At 43.1% G+C, this 17746-nt stretch overlaps 1 protein-coding gene across 9 annotated transcripts in view; it reads left to right on the top strand.

The window, feature by feature from the left end:
* Positions 1-17746, top strand: part of LOC122002744 (protein-tyrosine sulfotransferase-like) — a 63578-nt gene that overhangs the window by 26608 nt on the left and 19224 nt on the right. For 6 of the 9 annotated variants that reach the window (XM_042558042.1, XM_042558046.1, XM_042558043.1 and 3 more), the window contains 2 exons: positions 7110-7398; positions 8110-8253. In XM_042558042.1, the coding sequence (XP_042413976.1) occupies positions 7110-7398; positions 8110-8253 (433 nt within the window). The remainder of the gene's footprint in view (positions 1-7109; positions 7399-8109; positions 8254-17746) is intronic. The other 3 variants (XM_042558049.1, XM_042558045.1, XM_042558044.1) reach the window with 1 other exon arrangement.

Here is a 17746-nt window from a genome sequence, read left to right as displayed (position 1 = left end):
TTGGCAGTATAAGCATTACTATGTTGTTATTAGTCAGTACACCGATGTCCCATTGAGTCTTTTACTTAAGGTCCCTCTCTTCTCCTTCACTAAAATAATTCATGGAATGGTCTAATAAAAAAATCAAGGATCCTGTTTCAGCAAAACCATGTATGCTAATTTCCTGTAGTAAACAAACTTTCTATTTTACTAGAAAAATATTTGCTAAGTTGTTGTATTAAAAAATATTGTTAACCATGTTAAACTGGTGACAATAAAAATTTTCATCTTTTAGATTTGGAGATTGTGTAAGAAGTCTTGTATAATGACAGAATGGAGAGTATTTGCTAAATTGTCTTGATGGAAGACATATGAATGAATTGTTGGTTGCAAGGTTTAAAATTTCGACTCGTGCCGAGTTTTCTGTCCAGGACCGGAACGATACGGTTTCGGTACCGTATCATGACGTGTCGATATATTTTCGATATTTTTTAAATATAAAATATATTAATTAAAAAAATAAAATATTTAACATAAATATTTTAAAAATAAATAATATAAAAAATAATCTTTTAAAAAAGGAAAAGATATGAAAATAGATAAATAAATAAATAATTTATTATATTTTTTAAATTAAAATAAATGAAATATAATAGATAATTTTATTAGGGTTTAATAAAGCTATCTTCATCATAGCTAGGAGTTGATTAAAATAATTAATCTAAGTTTAATTAAAAAAATCCGAAATTCGACACCACTCATGAGCTTATGCGACTTTGGCGCTGCCGTAGGGTTGCGCGACTTCTCAGCTATGGCCGTGAGGATCGCGTGACTACTCTGGCACTACCGCGGTGGTCGTGTGACCCCTCTGCAGCGCGACGCCTCCGCAGCGCAACGTCTCCACGGAGGCAGCAGAAGGGTTATGCGACCCCTCCGTTGCGACCACGGGGTCGCGCAACACGTCGCAGCTGTTGCAGGTTTGGTGCCGGTGTCATGTCGATGTCGATCGCTGGGCGGAACGAAATGTTTTGCCCGTTTCGACTGTCTCGGCACGACACTTTAAACTATGGTTGGTTGCACAAGTAGCATAACTTTAATATGATAATATAGTGTAATGGGCATTTTGGGATTAGCTATAAGGATCTTATCTTGTTATTATTCTCTATGCAAGGCTAAATCATTGGTAATATTCAAATCAATTAAATTATTTTTTATTACATCAACTCATGTTTTGTTTTTGTCTCCCTCCACCCCTTGTACTTGCTATCAGATCGATTGAAGATATTTGGTTGCACCACTCCCTATGGGCCTCAATCGGTAGAGATGAAATTTCAATTGCTTTGCCTCTTGCATGTCAACATGGGTTAAAGGGTGCAGGTGATGGCTGGCGTGGCCCTCTAATGCACAACGGATAGTGGACTGACGGGATGCTCTTGGTTGGGGATGTTGCCATAGTCTATGTTGGAGTGAGGGGATGCTTGTGGCCCAGAATGTTTCCTTAGCGGATATTGGACTGAGGGGATGTTCCTAGTTGATGATGTTCCCATAGCAGATACTGGACCAAAGGGATGCTCCCATAGTAGATACTGACTGAGGGGATGCTTCCGGTCGAGATGTTCTCATATCGGATATTGGACCGAGGGGATGTTCCCATAGCATGTATTGAAGTAAGGGAATGCTCCTGGTTGGGAATGTTTGCATGACATATACTGGAGTAAGGGAATATTCCCAGCCATGGTTGTTTCCATAGGTTGTTGGCTTGCCCGGGCGCATCTAAATATGCCTCGGTATATGATAAACTGTATTTGCCGTGATACATTTACAAACAATTAAGTACCGAACCCTTCTACGCTACTGCAACATAGGGAATGACCTGGGTCATCTCTAGGAATGTAAATAGTGACGATAAATCTTAGGATTGAGTTGTTATTGGTTTGAAGTTTTGGGTTTTAAGCTATAAATGCTGAAGATGAATAATGAAGGACAACCTAATCTATCTAAACTACGATTGCAATAAATTTAAGAAGCAAGAAGCAATTAATGAAACTTAAGCATTTAATGAGAACTAGTCTAATCTATCCTACTTGCATCAAATATAAAATAGAGGAACTAAACTACGAATGCAACGAACCTCATGCAATTGTAAAGCAAGAAATCTAAACTAACCTAAACTAGTGTGCTAAATGAAACACCAAACAACAGTAATCATTGTAACCCTAACTCTTCGCAAGAAACTAAATCATTAACATGAATAGCAATATCAAGATCAAACTTAAATGCAAATCAATAAAACTACCACTCAAATGAATTCAAATTCAAAGGCATAAGGGATTTAATCAAACATTTTTTCACAAATTCAATCACATGAAAATGTTCTACACATGATGAGAAGAGAAAATCTAGATCAAGAAGGTGCTCACAAACCAAGCTAAGGCATCTCGATCAACCCAAACTCCAAAGGGTTATAACTTGACTCAGGAATTGGAATTAGGCTCTGTCAGTGGCCACGTGTGCGGAATTTTGAAATCTACATTTGTTACGGGGAATAGAACCACCAAAATTTTGGCCCAACTTCCACCGTTTAGGTCCTTTTCGAAGTATCTTTGATATTTTTATGGTATTTAGGATAGTTTTGGTAGTTCTAGTCATGGTTTAAAGTGTCGTGCCGAGACTGTCGAAACGGGCGAAATGTCTTGTTCCACCCGACAACCGGCACCAGACCTGCGACAGTTGCGACGTGTTGCGCGACCTCGTGGTCGCAGGGAGGGATCGCTTGACCCCGCAACAGCAGCAGAGGGGTCGCATAACCATTCCGCTCCAGCCGCGAAGGCGTCTTGCTACCTTGCGGCCGCTGCAGAGAGTCGCACGACCACTGCGGTCGCACCGGAGGAAGCATACGATCCCCGCGACCATGGTTGAGGGGTTGCACAATCCCGCCGCAGTGCCAAAGTCATGTTAGCTCGCGAGTGGTGTCAAATTTCAGATTTTTTTTAATTAAACTTAGGTTAATTATTTAATCAACTCTTAGCTACGATGGAGATAATCTAAAGAGATTTTATTAAATCCTAATAAAATTATCTAATTAATTTTATATTTCATTTATTTTAATTTAAAAATTATAATAAATTTTTTATTTATTTATTTATCTATTTTCATATCTGAAGGGGAGCCTTCGCGCAACGGTAAAGTTGTTGCCATATGACCAAAAGGTCACGGGTTCGAATCCTGGAAACAACCTCTTGTAAAAAGCAGGGTAAGACTGCGTACGATGGATCTTTCCCCGGGACCCCGCATGGCGGGAGCTTTGTGCACCTGGCTGTCTTTTTTTTTTTTTAATCTATTTTCATATCTTTTCCTTTTTTTAAGATTATTTTTTATATTGTTTATTTTCTAAATATCTATGTTAAATATTTTATTTTTTAATTAATATATTTTATATTTAAAAAATACTGAAACTATATCGTCACGGTACGATACGGTACCGAAACCGTATCGTTCCAGTCCAAGACCGAAATCTCAACATGGGTCGAAATTTTAAACATTGGTTCTGGTACTTATGGGTCCTAGTTTGTCTATATCAGCGTTTTGATTCTGTTAATTTCAATTTCTGTTAAGAGATTTCCTTTTTTGGAAAGATCTCTTTTCTTCTTTATAAGATTGGAATTGAGGTTCATATTTCATGATTTCTTTCCTTTTTTAGTTGTAGGGTTTAGAGTTTATATAAATACATGTCTAGTTGTATGAGGAATCATCCCTCAATTATTAATAAAGTTTTCTTTTTAGCAAACGATCGATTTTCTCTTTGGTATTTTTCGGGTTCTCTTCTTGCTTTTCTCCCAATTTTCCTTCTTGTCTTGTTCTAGGGTAATCGCTATCCTACCTGGCGTCATCCCCTAACTTGTGCTGGATCGGGTCTATAGTGAGGAAGATTGGCAGTGGCCGCTGATGATGGCTGATGCGGATGGGAATGGAGATGGATCACCGAAGCTTGAATGGAGTGGAAAGGAAAGGAAAATCCCTTAATCCCGGTGGTGAATGGATCTTTGGCGATCAATGATGGAAGGTGGAAGCAAATCCTCTGCTTTGGCGCGTTGATCGGATGGTGTGAGATCCCTCTAGAGATCCTCGATCGGTGGCCGGTGGTGGAAGATAGGTAGAGAAGGGAATCATCGCCTTTACTCCAGTAGTGTTGAGGTTGAGAAAGGAATCTAGCGGTGACTTGCGATGTGGATGGTTGGTGGAGGAGGAATTGCGTCGGATGAAGAATATGATGGCCGAAGCTTTTGATGGAGATGAAGATGGATGAGGAAGGAAAATCCCTTGACCTCGGTGGATGAAGGCGAGCTCCGGTGGCCGACGGTGAAGGTGGAAGTTGGGTGCTATGTTCTTCTTCTTTGTGCATCTTCCTGGCCGAAATCGCGATCCCCCTATTCTTGTAGCTTCTCATTATTGAATCCCATCATATCTGAACAGATGGTCAAAAACTCTCTATATCTTGATCAACGGCTGGATCAATCCGGATCTAGATTAAAGCCTTCGGATCATGATCAATGACTATGATCTACTATCTTTTGAGCTTGATGGATTAGATTTTTGATGAATGGCTTAGATCTCCTTAGATCTTAAATAGACGGTTTAGATTTGTTCTCAATTGGTTCTCTTCAATTAATCTCAGAACTAAGCCCGATTTGGAACGATTCGACTCGAGTCCACGACCCCTTCATTGCCTACAAATACCACATTCAAATGATTAGCCATAATTCCACAAATAAAAGATATATTTGTTTTAAAGCCCAAAAATGAATTTCAACTCGTGAAATGTGATATAAATGCAAATTTACCACACGGGAGGATAAAAAAACATGAATATAAAAGTCTAAATATCATGACAAAATGATGATTACTGGTATATCATTGCCTTTGAGATGAAATATGAGAAATTGAAGTGGTTCTATTTGGTAAATCAGCCAATGTATCTAGATAGAGGTTAGAGGTTATTTCAAGGACTTTGAAGAGCTGCAATATTTGCTATTTTGTCTAGTGATTTTTAAACAAGATATGTGCCTCTTATTATACCTAAAAGAAGAGGTAAAATGTCATATAAGTGGTAAAAAATAATGGGATCAGTTTTCTATAGGGTGTTTCATTAGTGTTGTTAAACACTTTATGCAAATGTATATAATCTACAATGGTCTTGGATGCATCTTGGTATGGTCCTTGCTGTAAGCTTGCTGCCAAGGGCATTGCAGGTGCTGAATTTTGGGGACGTACTGCAGTCTTGGCTATGGAATTGGTTGAAGTATTGGCTTTTGTGGTCTTCTTCTTTTAGCTATGCTGATAAGGGTAGTGCTTTGTTAAGATTAGAGGGAAAATTTGGAGAACAAAGAGAATTCTTTTCATTGCTGCAAGTCATCCTCAGTCAACAACACTAACCATGGTGAATGCACTAATAACCAGATCTTTTAGTACACTTGTGTCATGTAGATACTGGATAAATCCAGTATGCTAATAACTCTAGGTTGGTTGATATGTCCTTCCTCTGGACCACTATGGATTAAGCATCTTAGCTAATTGCGAGCTTATGCGCTACATACATCTTGGAAACTCTAGATTTGTATATTTGATTTATAAGCTGTATATATACACACTGTGTATATCCAACTGTCCTATTACATGATTTCGGTAGACATTTTGCCTCACAAGCAACAAGAATGGAAATTTCGTCCTTGAAGAAACCACTCATTGTGGTTTATGAATGCCACTGAACAATTACCACACTCCATATTAAGTGATTGCCATGGAGGCGTTGCATGGCTGTTGAGGTGTTGTGTGGGCCCCACCACCGTCACGGAGGAGTCGCACCGCGCAGGCCCGCGGGCGCCTAGCCCCGCGGTCACTGGCAGTGCGGAATAGGTCGCGGACAAAGGCAGTAACTTAGGTTTAACTTATGTTTACTTAAATAACTTAAGAATAATTTCAATCAACTGCTCTAGATAATTTAAATAGACTTAATTAAATCCTAATAAAATTATTCCATTAATTTAATATATATATAATTTTTATTTTTAAATATTTAGATTAATTTTTTTTTTAGTTAGTATATTTATTTTTAAAAACTATCGAAACTATATCGACACGGCATGATACGGTACCCAAATCGCATCGTTTCGGTCCAGGACTGAAATCTCAACACGGGTCGAGATTTTTAACCATGCTTGCCGTATCCTTGATAGCATGAAATTGATTGATCACGTGGCACAAAAATTTCCCCTAAGCGGAGTTATTTCGAAATTGCTAATAAGTTTAATATTTTTCTTAATCCATAGTCACAATAAACCCCTAGATCACAATCAGAAGTCTTGTATTAACGATTTAAAATTGTGAATGAAAGTCAAATCATCAATATTCCATACAGATAAGATATATAAATTATTTTTCAACTAATATGTTAGGCCAGGATATGAGCTGATATTGGGAGGTTCTTTTGTAATTTTACAACTTGGCGTGTATTCATAGGTAATTAGCGTATGAGGTGTTGCTACCATGAGGTCAGGGGTTCGAATCTCAGCATAGCCGAGGTAAATGCCTCCCTCATGCGCTAGTCACTATTCCAAAAGCTAGTAGCCACCCATGATTTACCTCCTCCGTGTTGGCCTGGGACGGATTGGCGGGGGCGCTGGGGGTGAGCGTAGTCGCCTTTTGCCATCATAGGTAAGTAGCCCTAATAAGTAATTAGCCCTTACTTCAACTGATTGAATTGCAATTGAACAGATCCTTTTCTCCAACTGCAGAAGAAACAATTATTAGAATGCCCTTGCCTTACTTGGCTTGGATTTATAGATGGGTTAATTTTTTGTTATTGTAAAGCTAGCGAATTGGCTATCCTCTGTTCTTCTCTTTCATAGACTACCTGTGTGTGGGGTTGTCGTAGGAACATTTTATAACTTCAATTGAGATAATGAGCTTTCTGCATACTGTTCCTTAAAAAAATTGATGTTTGTTGATAATTTTTTACAGGTCCCAGTATCTGGGGATATTCTGCCTAAATTAAATGGTTTCAACTGATTTCTGTTTTATAATTATTATTTATTCTGGTAATTAACACCTATATACTTAATTATCTGTGCCAGTAAACCAAATTGCAGATTGCTGGTGACTCATGATGACTATAGTTTGATGTCCAAACTCCCCAAGGATAGGACTTCAGTTGTTACTATTTTACGAGATCCAGTTGATCGTGTGTTTAGCACATATGAATTTTCTGTGGAAGTTGCAGCTAGATTCCTTATACATCCAAATTTGACTTCAGTGGATCAGATGTCTAGACAAGTTCACAAAAAAACTGGCGGTGTCAGTACTTTAGATATATGGCCCTGGAAATATTTAGTTCCTTGGATGAGACAAGACTTATTTAACCGGGTATGCATTTTAATTCCATTGTTCCTGCATGTGCCTTCTTGTTTATGATGATATCATTCTTTGTTATTTTTTTGAATTTATTGAAATGTCAAAGATTGACTACCCATGAATATTCTCTGTTAACAAAACTTAACAGTTTCTTCTTTGTTCAACCTCTTTTAATTTGGTTTTATGAAGTGCCAAAAATAGGCTATGATAGCAACAAATGTTATAGTATTAAAATTCTAAAACTACTTGTCAGATGACCAATAATAGGTTGGAATAGATCACCTAGCATTGGTTTTAGTGGATCCGATAATTTTTGTAATGTTGTTTGATTGCTTCTGTAAATGTCGCAATCAATACTTGAGTTCTGAGTATGGCTTTCACCTGTATCCTGCAAGTAACAGGGCAATTCTTTTGCTCTCTGAAGTTTTAGCAAGTGTACATGCCTACATGGTTTCAGATCCAGTTAACGTGAAGTGATCCAGAATTTAGATTTTCTTTCTGTAATCGATATAATTTATTCTTTGGGGTAACCAAACAAAGGTTAGCTACTCAAGTGAAGCAGGAAGGCTAAAATGATTTTGTTCATATAAGTTCATTTTTCATTTTTTGTGCAACCAATCCTATTGGTTAGGTACTAGTTCAAAATGTCCAAATCTTCTATTTTCTTTTTATTAGTTGGGAAAAATTTGCATGTCTAACATTTTCTTACAAATAACTCTGCAGAGGGATGCTAGAAGATCTAGAAGATATCCTATGTTTGAGGAAATTAGTAGTCCGTATGATATGCAAAACATGGCCATGCCTTTACATGAGTATATTAATCATCCTATAGCTCATGACATCATTCACAATGGGGCAACTTTTCAGGTATAATGCTGGGTTAATTTCTTGTATTATTCTAATTTGTTGCTGTATTCTAATTCGGCTGTTGAATATTCCAAAGCTTAAGCAAAGGCATCTCTACCCTTGATCATTTACTGAAGAATCCTTTTAAGGTTATAGTATTTTGTTATGGAATGTAAATGCTATTAATAGTAGGGATCTACTTGTAATATCTACATTGATTAATTGTATAAATAGATAGAGGGACTACCTAGTGTAATTAATTCTAATCTTTCTTGGTAACATGATATCAGGTTGATAGACATGATGCCTAAATCTCCACTATGGTCTCGTTCTTGTCTCCAATCTCCTAGATTGGATTGCCTAGATTGCATGCATCAACGATGATAGTACACATTGATGGAATTGTGTTTTCTCCCTCTCCCTCTCCCTCTCCCTTCCATGACAATGCACATATCTCCCTACTATTGCATTCTTTCTTGTTGAGAAACAAATTTGATACAATCAAGGTAGGGATCCTGTCGCTGAACTCTGATAATCTCAGTTACAGTGCCAGAATGGTGAACTCAACTTTGAGCTCCCAAGATCCGTCACTGTTGGAGAGATCAGAAATAAGGAGTCCACTGTTCTTCACTACAAGAGAAGAGGAAGAGGGAGGCCAAGAACTAGAAGCTTCACCACATTACTTGATTGATCTTCCTCTCTGATTCTTGCAGCAGGGGATGTAGAAAACTAAAAAAGCTAAAAAAAAATTATTATTCTAGTGACAGGGTTATGCAGTGGTGATAAAAGACCTACAACTTTATCTCCCCTATAAGGCTTGAATTCTCCTTTGTTTTTTTGATGAATTTTAGAGGAAAGGAGAGAGAAGGGAGAGAATACGAGAGGGGGAAAGGAATTTGCTGATTGGTTTCCCGATGACGAACTCTGTCTCTGCTGCTTCTATGTGCTGCTGCTGCATGCTGCGTGTTTCTTGCTGTTGCTGCATGCCGAGTGCTTCTTGCCGCCGCTGCTGCATGCTGAGTGCCTCTTGCCGCTGCATCTGCCACATTCCAATTGCCTTTTGTTGATCGATATCGCCACATGCCAAATGCTATCCATGCATAGGGGTGCTTCTTGTCTAGTGCTGCTTGTCGAGCATTGTTGCTACTCGCTGCTCCTGTCCTCATCAAGACTCAATTGCAGTTAGCACCAGTAACCATGACACAACCAGCGACACATGCTTGCTCACCCCTAAAACTTGAGTATCCACCAACTTCTCCAGCACTCTCTGTCTGGAAAAAAAAATCCCGAATTCACTTCTACAATAATTCATTCACCTTGGGTTTGACAGACTGAATTTGGGAGAAATTTCTGATGATTTTCTGCCTGAGTAAATGAGGGAGAGCTTATCGAAATTGAAGCTCTCTCCTTCCAAATGGATTCTGTGTGTAACGAGGTTGTAAGAGACCTGATATTCTTTGTTCTTCCTAAGGAACACTAGCTATTCATACTTGAGCATCTGGTTGTATGTGTGGCTTAAACAAATAGGACACAAAACTTTTTGCATTGTCTTATTTTCTGGTTCTAAGATAATTTTTATTAATTTTTCCAACTTTTGTGCTTACCTCATTTTTAGTGTGGTAAAAATATTTATCACCTTCTCTGCATGTTTTTTTTTTATTTCTAAACCCTTTGAGATATGATAGAAATATCAACTTCAACTGCAAGGACGACTACTGATGTCCTGTACCAAAACATGACATAGAATGGTCACCGAACTTTGGAGATTTGATGTGTAACCTCACGCGTAACCTCACTGGTGGGGCTCAGCCCTAGGATCATTGCCATTTGCACACGCATTTCTCCTTAATCCCAGAAATGACGTTGCAGTGATTAGTATAAGATCAAAGTTATGGGAACAGACTTTTAGCTGTACTGCTCTATATTTGAAAGCATTAGAAGCTCCTTTCAGGCATGTCAACCATCTGAAATGATTCAATATGGAAAATGGAATAACTTATTAACTTGGCTCACACTTTGTAACGACCCAAGTTTATTTTTTAAACATATATATAATGCATAACCTGCGGCGTCACTTCTCATACTTCCATAATGGTTCCTTACTTCAAATAAAATACATAGACGATTCGAAAGAAAACATAACTACATGCGGAATTAATCTAGAAGGCCTTCGGATTGTACTGCTCTTGTTTTGAGCTGGCTCACTAGTCAATGCCTCCTATCCTATTCATCTCATTGTCTGAAAAAAAAGAGATATAAACTATGAGTCGAGAGACTCAGCATGTTCAAAACAATATTATGCATTAGTTAGCGTCTATAATCTAGTGTGCCAAGGGAAACCACATCAAAGGTAACTTAGGTCTTACTTACTAGCACATCATGGACATGAGCGTAGACGTCTACTTAGGCATACAAGCATAAACATAAGCCTAAGCATGTATGTAAGCTAAGTATAAAATAGACACAACCGGGAGCATGTATACAAACATAGGCATAAGCATACTAGCTAGCATAAACGTACATACTATGGATGAACAGAAGCATAAGCATAAGCATGTAATTAAACTAAGCATGAAATAGATATAATCATGAGCATATATATAAACATAGGCATAAACGTACATACTATAGATGAACAGAAACATAAGCACAAGCATTTAAATAACTAAGCATGAGATAGACATACTCATGAGCATGTATATAAACATAGGCATAAGCATACTTGCTGGCATAAACGTACATACTATGGATGAACAGAAACATAAGCATAAACATTTAAATAACTAAGCATGAGATAGACATACTCATGAGCATATATATAAACATAGGCATAAGCATACTTGCATGACATAAACGTATATACTAAGGATGGGCATAATCATAAGCATCATCGTGTACATAAGCTAAGTATGAAGATAAACATAATCACATAGAGTTAGTGAGCTCCCGGGCTAAGGGCATCGGTCACACTCAACTACATAGTTTGGTGAGCTCCCGGGCTAAGGACACCGGTCACACTCCACCTCATGGAATTTTGGTAAGCTCAATTTGGTGAGCTCCCGGGCTAAGGACACCGGTCAAACTCTACCACGTAAGATTGGTGAGCTCTCGGGCTAAGGACACCGGTCACACTCGGTCACATAGATTTGGTGAGCTCTCGGGCTAAGGACACCGGTCACACTCGACCACGTAGATTTGGTGAGCTCCCCGAGCTTAGATCCTCAGTTCATAACTCAACCCATAATAAAATTCATAACATGCACAATTATTTATCGTAAAATTCATAACATGCATAGCCATTAATTATCATAAAATCCATAACATGTATGTCCCTAAATAACGAACTAATCTAACATACTAAGTTATCAACAACACGACGGACTTCATAGCATTTTAAACCATAAAATGAAATTAAATTAGCATGCTAAGTTATCAAAGTAGTGGCAGGTTTTGTAACATGTTAAACCATAAAAACTGAAACTAACCTATACTACACAGTTAATAAAACCAGGGTTTAATTTCATAGCATCCTAATCCATAAAGATCCGAACCATGATTGTTTTTTGAGTTCATAACACCCATACTTGCACAAAATCCATGGAGCATATTACACATTAAATTATGACCATGCATGTATTACGGTAGAGCATTATAATCATATTGAAATCCAAACACACTTACATACATTCCCAAGGAGCATGACTAACCCATCAAAGTCTATAACCTGAGCCATCTGTACATATTTTTTTTTTCCACCAGCATAATCAAGCAATGAATCCGAAACTACTCATACATATATTTTATCATTATCACAATAAAGCTACGGACTTGAAGCTACGCATGCCTAGGTTTTTCCAATAACATGATAAAACATAGTAAATCAAAGCACCCAATTTTCTCCTAACCCCTAATTAAACATGCAGGAATCAACTCATCCCTATATCATATTAAAACCAGGTGGGTTGTGAGATGCAATTACCTGGATTGATCCCTATGAATAAACATCAATTTCACATCTTATACGGAATTATTCCTACAATGAAAAGGTGAGGAACGTGCACAAAATTGTAGAGCAAGGACACCATCCCTAAATAAATCCAAAACTTATCGTCCATACAACAATTTGGAGCACAAGAAGAGAACCTAAAGCGTGAGTATCATGCTCCCCAAAACAACCAAAAACACCAACCATGCTCCCCGAAATTCACAAACTATAGAAACCAACTAAGGCATTAACAAAGTAGGGAACATGCCTTTAAGTATTTAGCTCCTAAATCCTTGTCTTCCGTTGAAGCTCTAGCACCGGTGGAGAAACAAAAAGGGGGTAGGAAACCTTCTTAGGGCCGGTGGCAACATCCAAGGTGAGGCTTTTGAGGGTAAGGTTTAAATAGAAGTGAGAGCTTAGGACCTTGTCTTCCTTCTTATATGCTGATCCGGCGGTAAGAATGGGGGACCCACTTCCTGAAGGGTCCCAGCCTGAGGACGGATGGAGGACTGACTAAGCGGGTAATGGCCGCGTCAAGCAGTTGAGCAGGTCCGAGCGGAGCCAGAGATAACCTAGCCATAGGCTTGGGTTTCCGACGCCAAGGCGGGAGGACTGAATGGCCGAGCGGGTGTCTGCCCGGCTGGAACCAAAGGGCCGAGCGGGTGGTCCGCTCGCCGGATAAGGCGAGGATAGGTTAGCCGAGCGCCTATTCGCTCGCTCGGATACGGGATGTCGTGGGTACGTCGATGATTACGTACAAGATTTCACGATAGAGGGTCTTGCCATCACATCAGGATACAGTAACGGTATGGCCTTATGGATGCCTTCCGACGGACTCCATACCGGGCATGGTCGAAAGTGGCGGTATGGCCTTATGGATGCACTCCATACCAGGCATGGTCGAAAGCGGTGATTGCTTGATTGGCGCTCGCCTCCTTCGAGAGGTCATATAAGGTCTCCATTTCTTCACCGGAGGTACGCTGAATCTCAAGCCACATCTTTGTTATTCCTCGCCTGACTTGAGGAGGGCCGTCGCCGGGACACCCCTCCGGCTCGGTTTTGTTGCAGTTCGCGGAGCACTCGAGGATCCGAGGAGCGCCACATCCTCAAAGATCCATCGACTCTGGTTGGACAGATCAATTTGGCGCCGCTCGGGAACGCACCGCATCCGAGCGAGGTAATGGACGGGCCGGAAGACTACATACCGTGGTACTCTCACAAGAAGAGTTGACGCTATAGTCGAGGCGAGGGCAGCCAAGATAAGGCGCAAAGGAAAAAGCCGAGCGAGCGCAAAGAAACAACCTCGGCAGGCGGCGCAAGGCACCGCCGAATATGTTTCAGGAGGGTTCCTCGTGCACTCTTCCGTACTCCCCAATCGCGCCCGCCACGGGAGCAAGGATCTTCATCGACGAGCCTCCCGCTCGATCATAGGAAGGGCAAAGCTCCCCGAGCGAACGCACCGCCCGAGCAGGTTCACCGACAGTTCTCTGAAGCCATACATCGGGATCCGTTACCAAAATACTATACACCACCGCCGATCGGAGCTTACAATGGGACGACCGACCCCGACGATCATTTGGGGAAGTTCGACAGCATCGCCACCTTGCATCAGTACTCCGATGGCGTAAAGTGCCGGGTATTTCTCACCACTCTATCGGAATCTGCACATAGGTGGTTTCGGAGGTTGCCGGACGGCTCTATCACTAGTTTCCAGGAGTTCCGAACGGCATTTCTTCATCACTTTGCGAGCAGCCGACGTTATCAAAGGACAAGCGTCAGCCTGTTCACCATCAAACAAGAACCAAGAGAATCTCTCCGGGCGTATATACAGAGATTTAATCAGGTAGCGGTGGATATCCCCACAGCCACCTCGGAGATAATGGTAAACGCATTCACGCAAGGCCTCGCGGAAGGGGACTTCTTCCGCGAGCTCATTCGCAAACCGCCCAGAGACTACGACCACATGCTACACCGGGCGAATGAGTATATAAACGTGGAAGAGGCGGAGGCTGCCCGACGGAAGGGAACCCATGCCGTCCAAGAGGTAGCGGCCGAGCGGAAGCATCGACTGCCCCAGCCATTTCCTTCAAAAGCAGATGCTTCGTCTCCCGAATTCAACTTATAGCCAGCCCCTCTTCTGAAACCTCAAGAGCGGGAGTTTGATGTCAAACGATGAATTGACTACATAGGAGGAAGATGGGTGGACGGGCCGTCGAGCGGATGAAGATCCGAGCCACCGACTCAATAAAGAAGGCCCCGAGCCGTTCGGCCGGAGATATAATATCCGAGCCAAGCGCCGTTCGACCAGGAGTACGTTATCCGAGCCAAAGGTGCGCTAAATGTAAATTTATATACATTTTACGCTATATACTAGAATGCAGAAGCAAAACACGAAACACATCGAGCATTCTCCTACGTGAAGACCCCTTCCGATTGGCGGGCATATAAATTAGCCGAGCCAGCGCCGAATAAGGCCCCGAGCCGATGGGAGGTTTATATCCAGCCGGGAGCTCGAGAGCGGGCCCCGAGCCGATCACGGAGGTTTATATCCGAGCCAGCGCCGAATAGCGAAGGCCCCGAGTCGATCGGCCGAGGTTTATATCCGAGCCGGGAGCTCGAGAGCGAAGGCCCCGAGCCGATCGGCTGGAGGTTTATATCCGATCGGCCGGGAGGTTTATATATTGTCGAGGTTTATATCCGAGCCAAGCGCTCGACGAAGAAGGCCCCGAGCCGATCGGCCTGGAGTACGTTATCCGAGCTGGGTAAAAGGTGCGCTAAGGGTAAGTGTTTATACAGCTCGATCGCCGATGTTCTTGTAATGCAGGAGGTAAAATTAATTCAAAGGATGGCCAATGGGTTTGCCGAGCAGCCGATCTCCCTGAGGTTTAGTATCCGAGCCACGCGCTCGAATACGAAGGCCCCGAGCCGTTCGGCCGGGAGGTTTATATCCGAGCCAGAAGCTCGAAAACGAAGGCCCCGAGCCGATCGGCCGGAGGTTTAGTATCCGAGCCAAGCGCTGAATAGCGAAGGCCCCAAGCCGATCGGCTGGGAGGTTTATATCCGAGCCGGTTTATATCCGAGCTGGGAGCTCGAGAGCGAAGGCCCCCGAGCCGATCGGCCGGGAGGTTTATATCCGAGCTGGGAGCTCGAGGACGAAGGCCCCGAGCTGCTCAGCCGGAGGTATATTGTACGAGCCAAAGGCTCAATTCCGAAGGCCCCGAGCTGCTCAGCCAGAGGTATATTGTACGAGCCAAAGGCTCAATTCCGAAGACTCTGTGCCGTTCGGCTAGGTAAACGTTGTCCAAATTAGGCTTAAAAGCCCGACGAGCTCCGTCGTTAAAGATCGAGTGCCGCGCTGACCGGCTATAAATATCCGCGCCGTCGAGCTCCGACGTTAAAGATCGAGAGACGGTCCGGCGTCTATAAACCCTCCGGCCGGGAAATCGGGAGACGAGCCGGCGTCTATAAATCCCCGAGCAGAAGACCGTCGAGCTCCGACGTTAAAGATCGAGAGCCGCGCCGACAGGCTATAAATATCCGCGCCGCCGAGCTCCGACGTTAAAGATCGAGAGCCGCGCCGACCGGCTATAAATATCCGCGCCGCCGAGCTCCGTCGTTCCGACCGGCTATAAATATCCGCGCCGACGAGCTCCGTCGTTAAAGATCGAGAGCCGAGCCGACCGGCTATAAATATCCGCGCCGAGCTCGACGTTAAAGATCGAGAGACGGTCCGGCTGCCTATAAACCCTCCCGGAAACCGGAGACGAGCCAGGCTATAAATCCTCGAGCGTAAGACCGCCGAGTTCCGACAAGAAGATCGGAGCGCTACCGACCGGCTATAAATATCCGCGCCGAGCTCCGACGTTAAAGATCAAGACGGTCCGGCCTATAAACCCTCCGGAACGGAGACGAGCCGGCCTATAAATCCTCGAGCGTAAGACCGCCGAGTTCCGACAAGAAGATCGAGAGCCGAGCTATAAATATCCGCGCCGCCGAGCTCCGACGTTAAAGATCGAGACGGTCCGTGCCTATAAACCCTCCGGAAACCGGAGACGAGCCGCCTATAAATCCTCGAGCGTAAGACCGCCGAGTTCGATGTTAAAGATCGAGAGCCGCCCGACCGCTATAAATATCCGCGCCGAGCTCCGACGTTAAAGATCGAGACGGTCCGGCCTATAAACCTTCCGGGAAACCGGGAGACGAGCCGGTGTCTATAAATCCCCGAGCGGAAGAGCTCCGACGTTAAAGATCGAGAGCCGACCGGCTATAAATATCCGCCGACGAGCTCCGTCGTTAAAGATCGAGAGCCGCGACCGGCTATAAATATCCGCGCCGACGAGCTCGTCGCTAAAGATCGAGAGTCGAACCCGCGATCTGGACGAAACTAAGGACGCCAAATAACGAGCGTTCGCAAGTACTAAATTGATTAAGTCCGATCGCCATCAGTTTACCAATACTTCGCAAACAGATAGCCAAGCGCTAAACGATTTCGAGGAAAACAAGTCAACTGATTAACCCGATCGGTCGCTTAGTGGGGAACACGTGGAGCTTAACCGACTCTACGGATAAGCACCAAACAGATAAAAAAAGGGCAATGAAGGGCAAACAAAAATACAAGCAAAGGAACACAACTACGCCGAACGACATGCAAAATTTTACATCCGCAGAGCGGATGAAATACAAGTACTTGGAAGAACTCGCCTCACTCCGGGTCCTCAAAATTAAAAAGGCGTCCGGATATCGCAATCATACCTGAAGAGGGAATGCTCAGGTCAGCAGGAAGGTGCCTCCCTTCTTCAAGACGCTGGTGACCTTGATCACTTCGGCGAAAGTCGAGGAGACGTTGCCACCAAATTTCATACCAAACCGCTCCGAGCGGAGGTATTCTCGGCGCTCGGCTCTCCTCCTTGTACTTTCCGGCGCCGCCGAGGCAATTAGTGAATCTTGGAGAACTTTCGTCCACCTCCGCTTTAGTGCGTTCACCGAGCGCCCATCCCGCTCGCGCTTAATCGGGCTTCCGTGTTCTTAGATCACGATCTAGGGCTCGGACTTCACTTTCATCTTGTCCGGATCGCTGATCGCCCGCCTTCCGGCCATCGCGCTTCGCCTTCGCCGCGCTTCTTCACCAAGCCTTCAAGTCGAGCCACCCATGTAGCTGTGTCGACAACCTTCTTCTGTTTGCCTCGCGGGCTTGATGGACCCCGAGACTGAGTTTTTCCACGAGATCCTCCAGCGCAGATGGCTAGTGGCGATTTGCTCCGCCTAATGCCGTAAGTGAAATAATAAAATCGAAACCAAACAAGAGTGGCGCAGAAGAAAACGAACCTACCGAGTGGCTCGACGTGGTTATCGCCGAGCTTGGGCGCCATGAGGGCCACTCAATCGGGCGCCCTCGAAAAGTTCGCGAGCGGACGCCAAGGTTATTTCGTAACGGGCTCACGGCCGATCGGCAGACAAGAATATTCCTCCGATGGGAATCAAGGGTAGTCTTGATGGTCGGGTGGTCAGCCGACACTTCCTCAGCCGCCG

This window comes from Zingiber officinale, chromosome 7A (assembly GCF_018446385.1).
Source record: "Zingiber officinale cultivar Zhangliang chromosome 7A, Zo_v1.1, whole genome shotgun sequence".
Lineage (NCBI taxonomy): Eukaryota > Viridiplantae > Streptophyta > Magnoliopsida > Zingiberales > Zingiberaceae > Zingiber > Zingiber officinale.
Note: the sequence above shows the minus strand (reverse complement) of the source record. Positions and strands in the feature narration are given on the sequence as shown.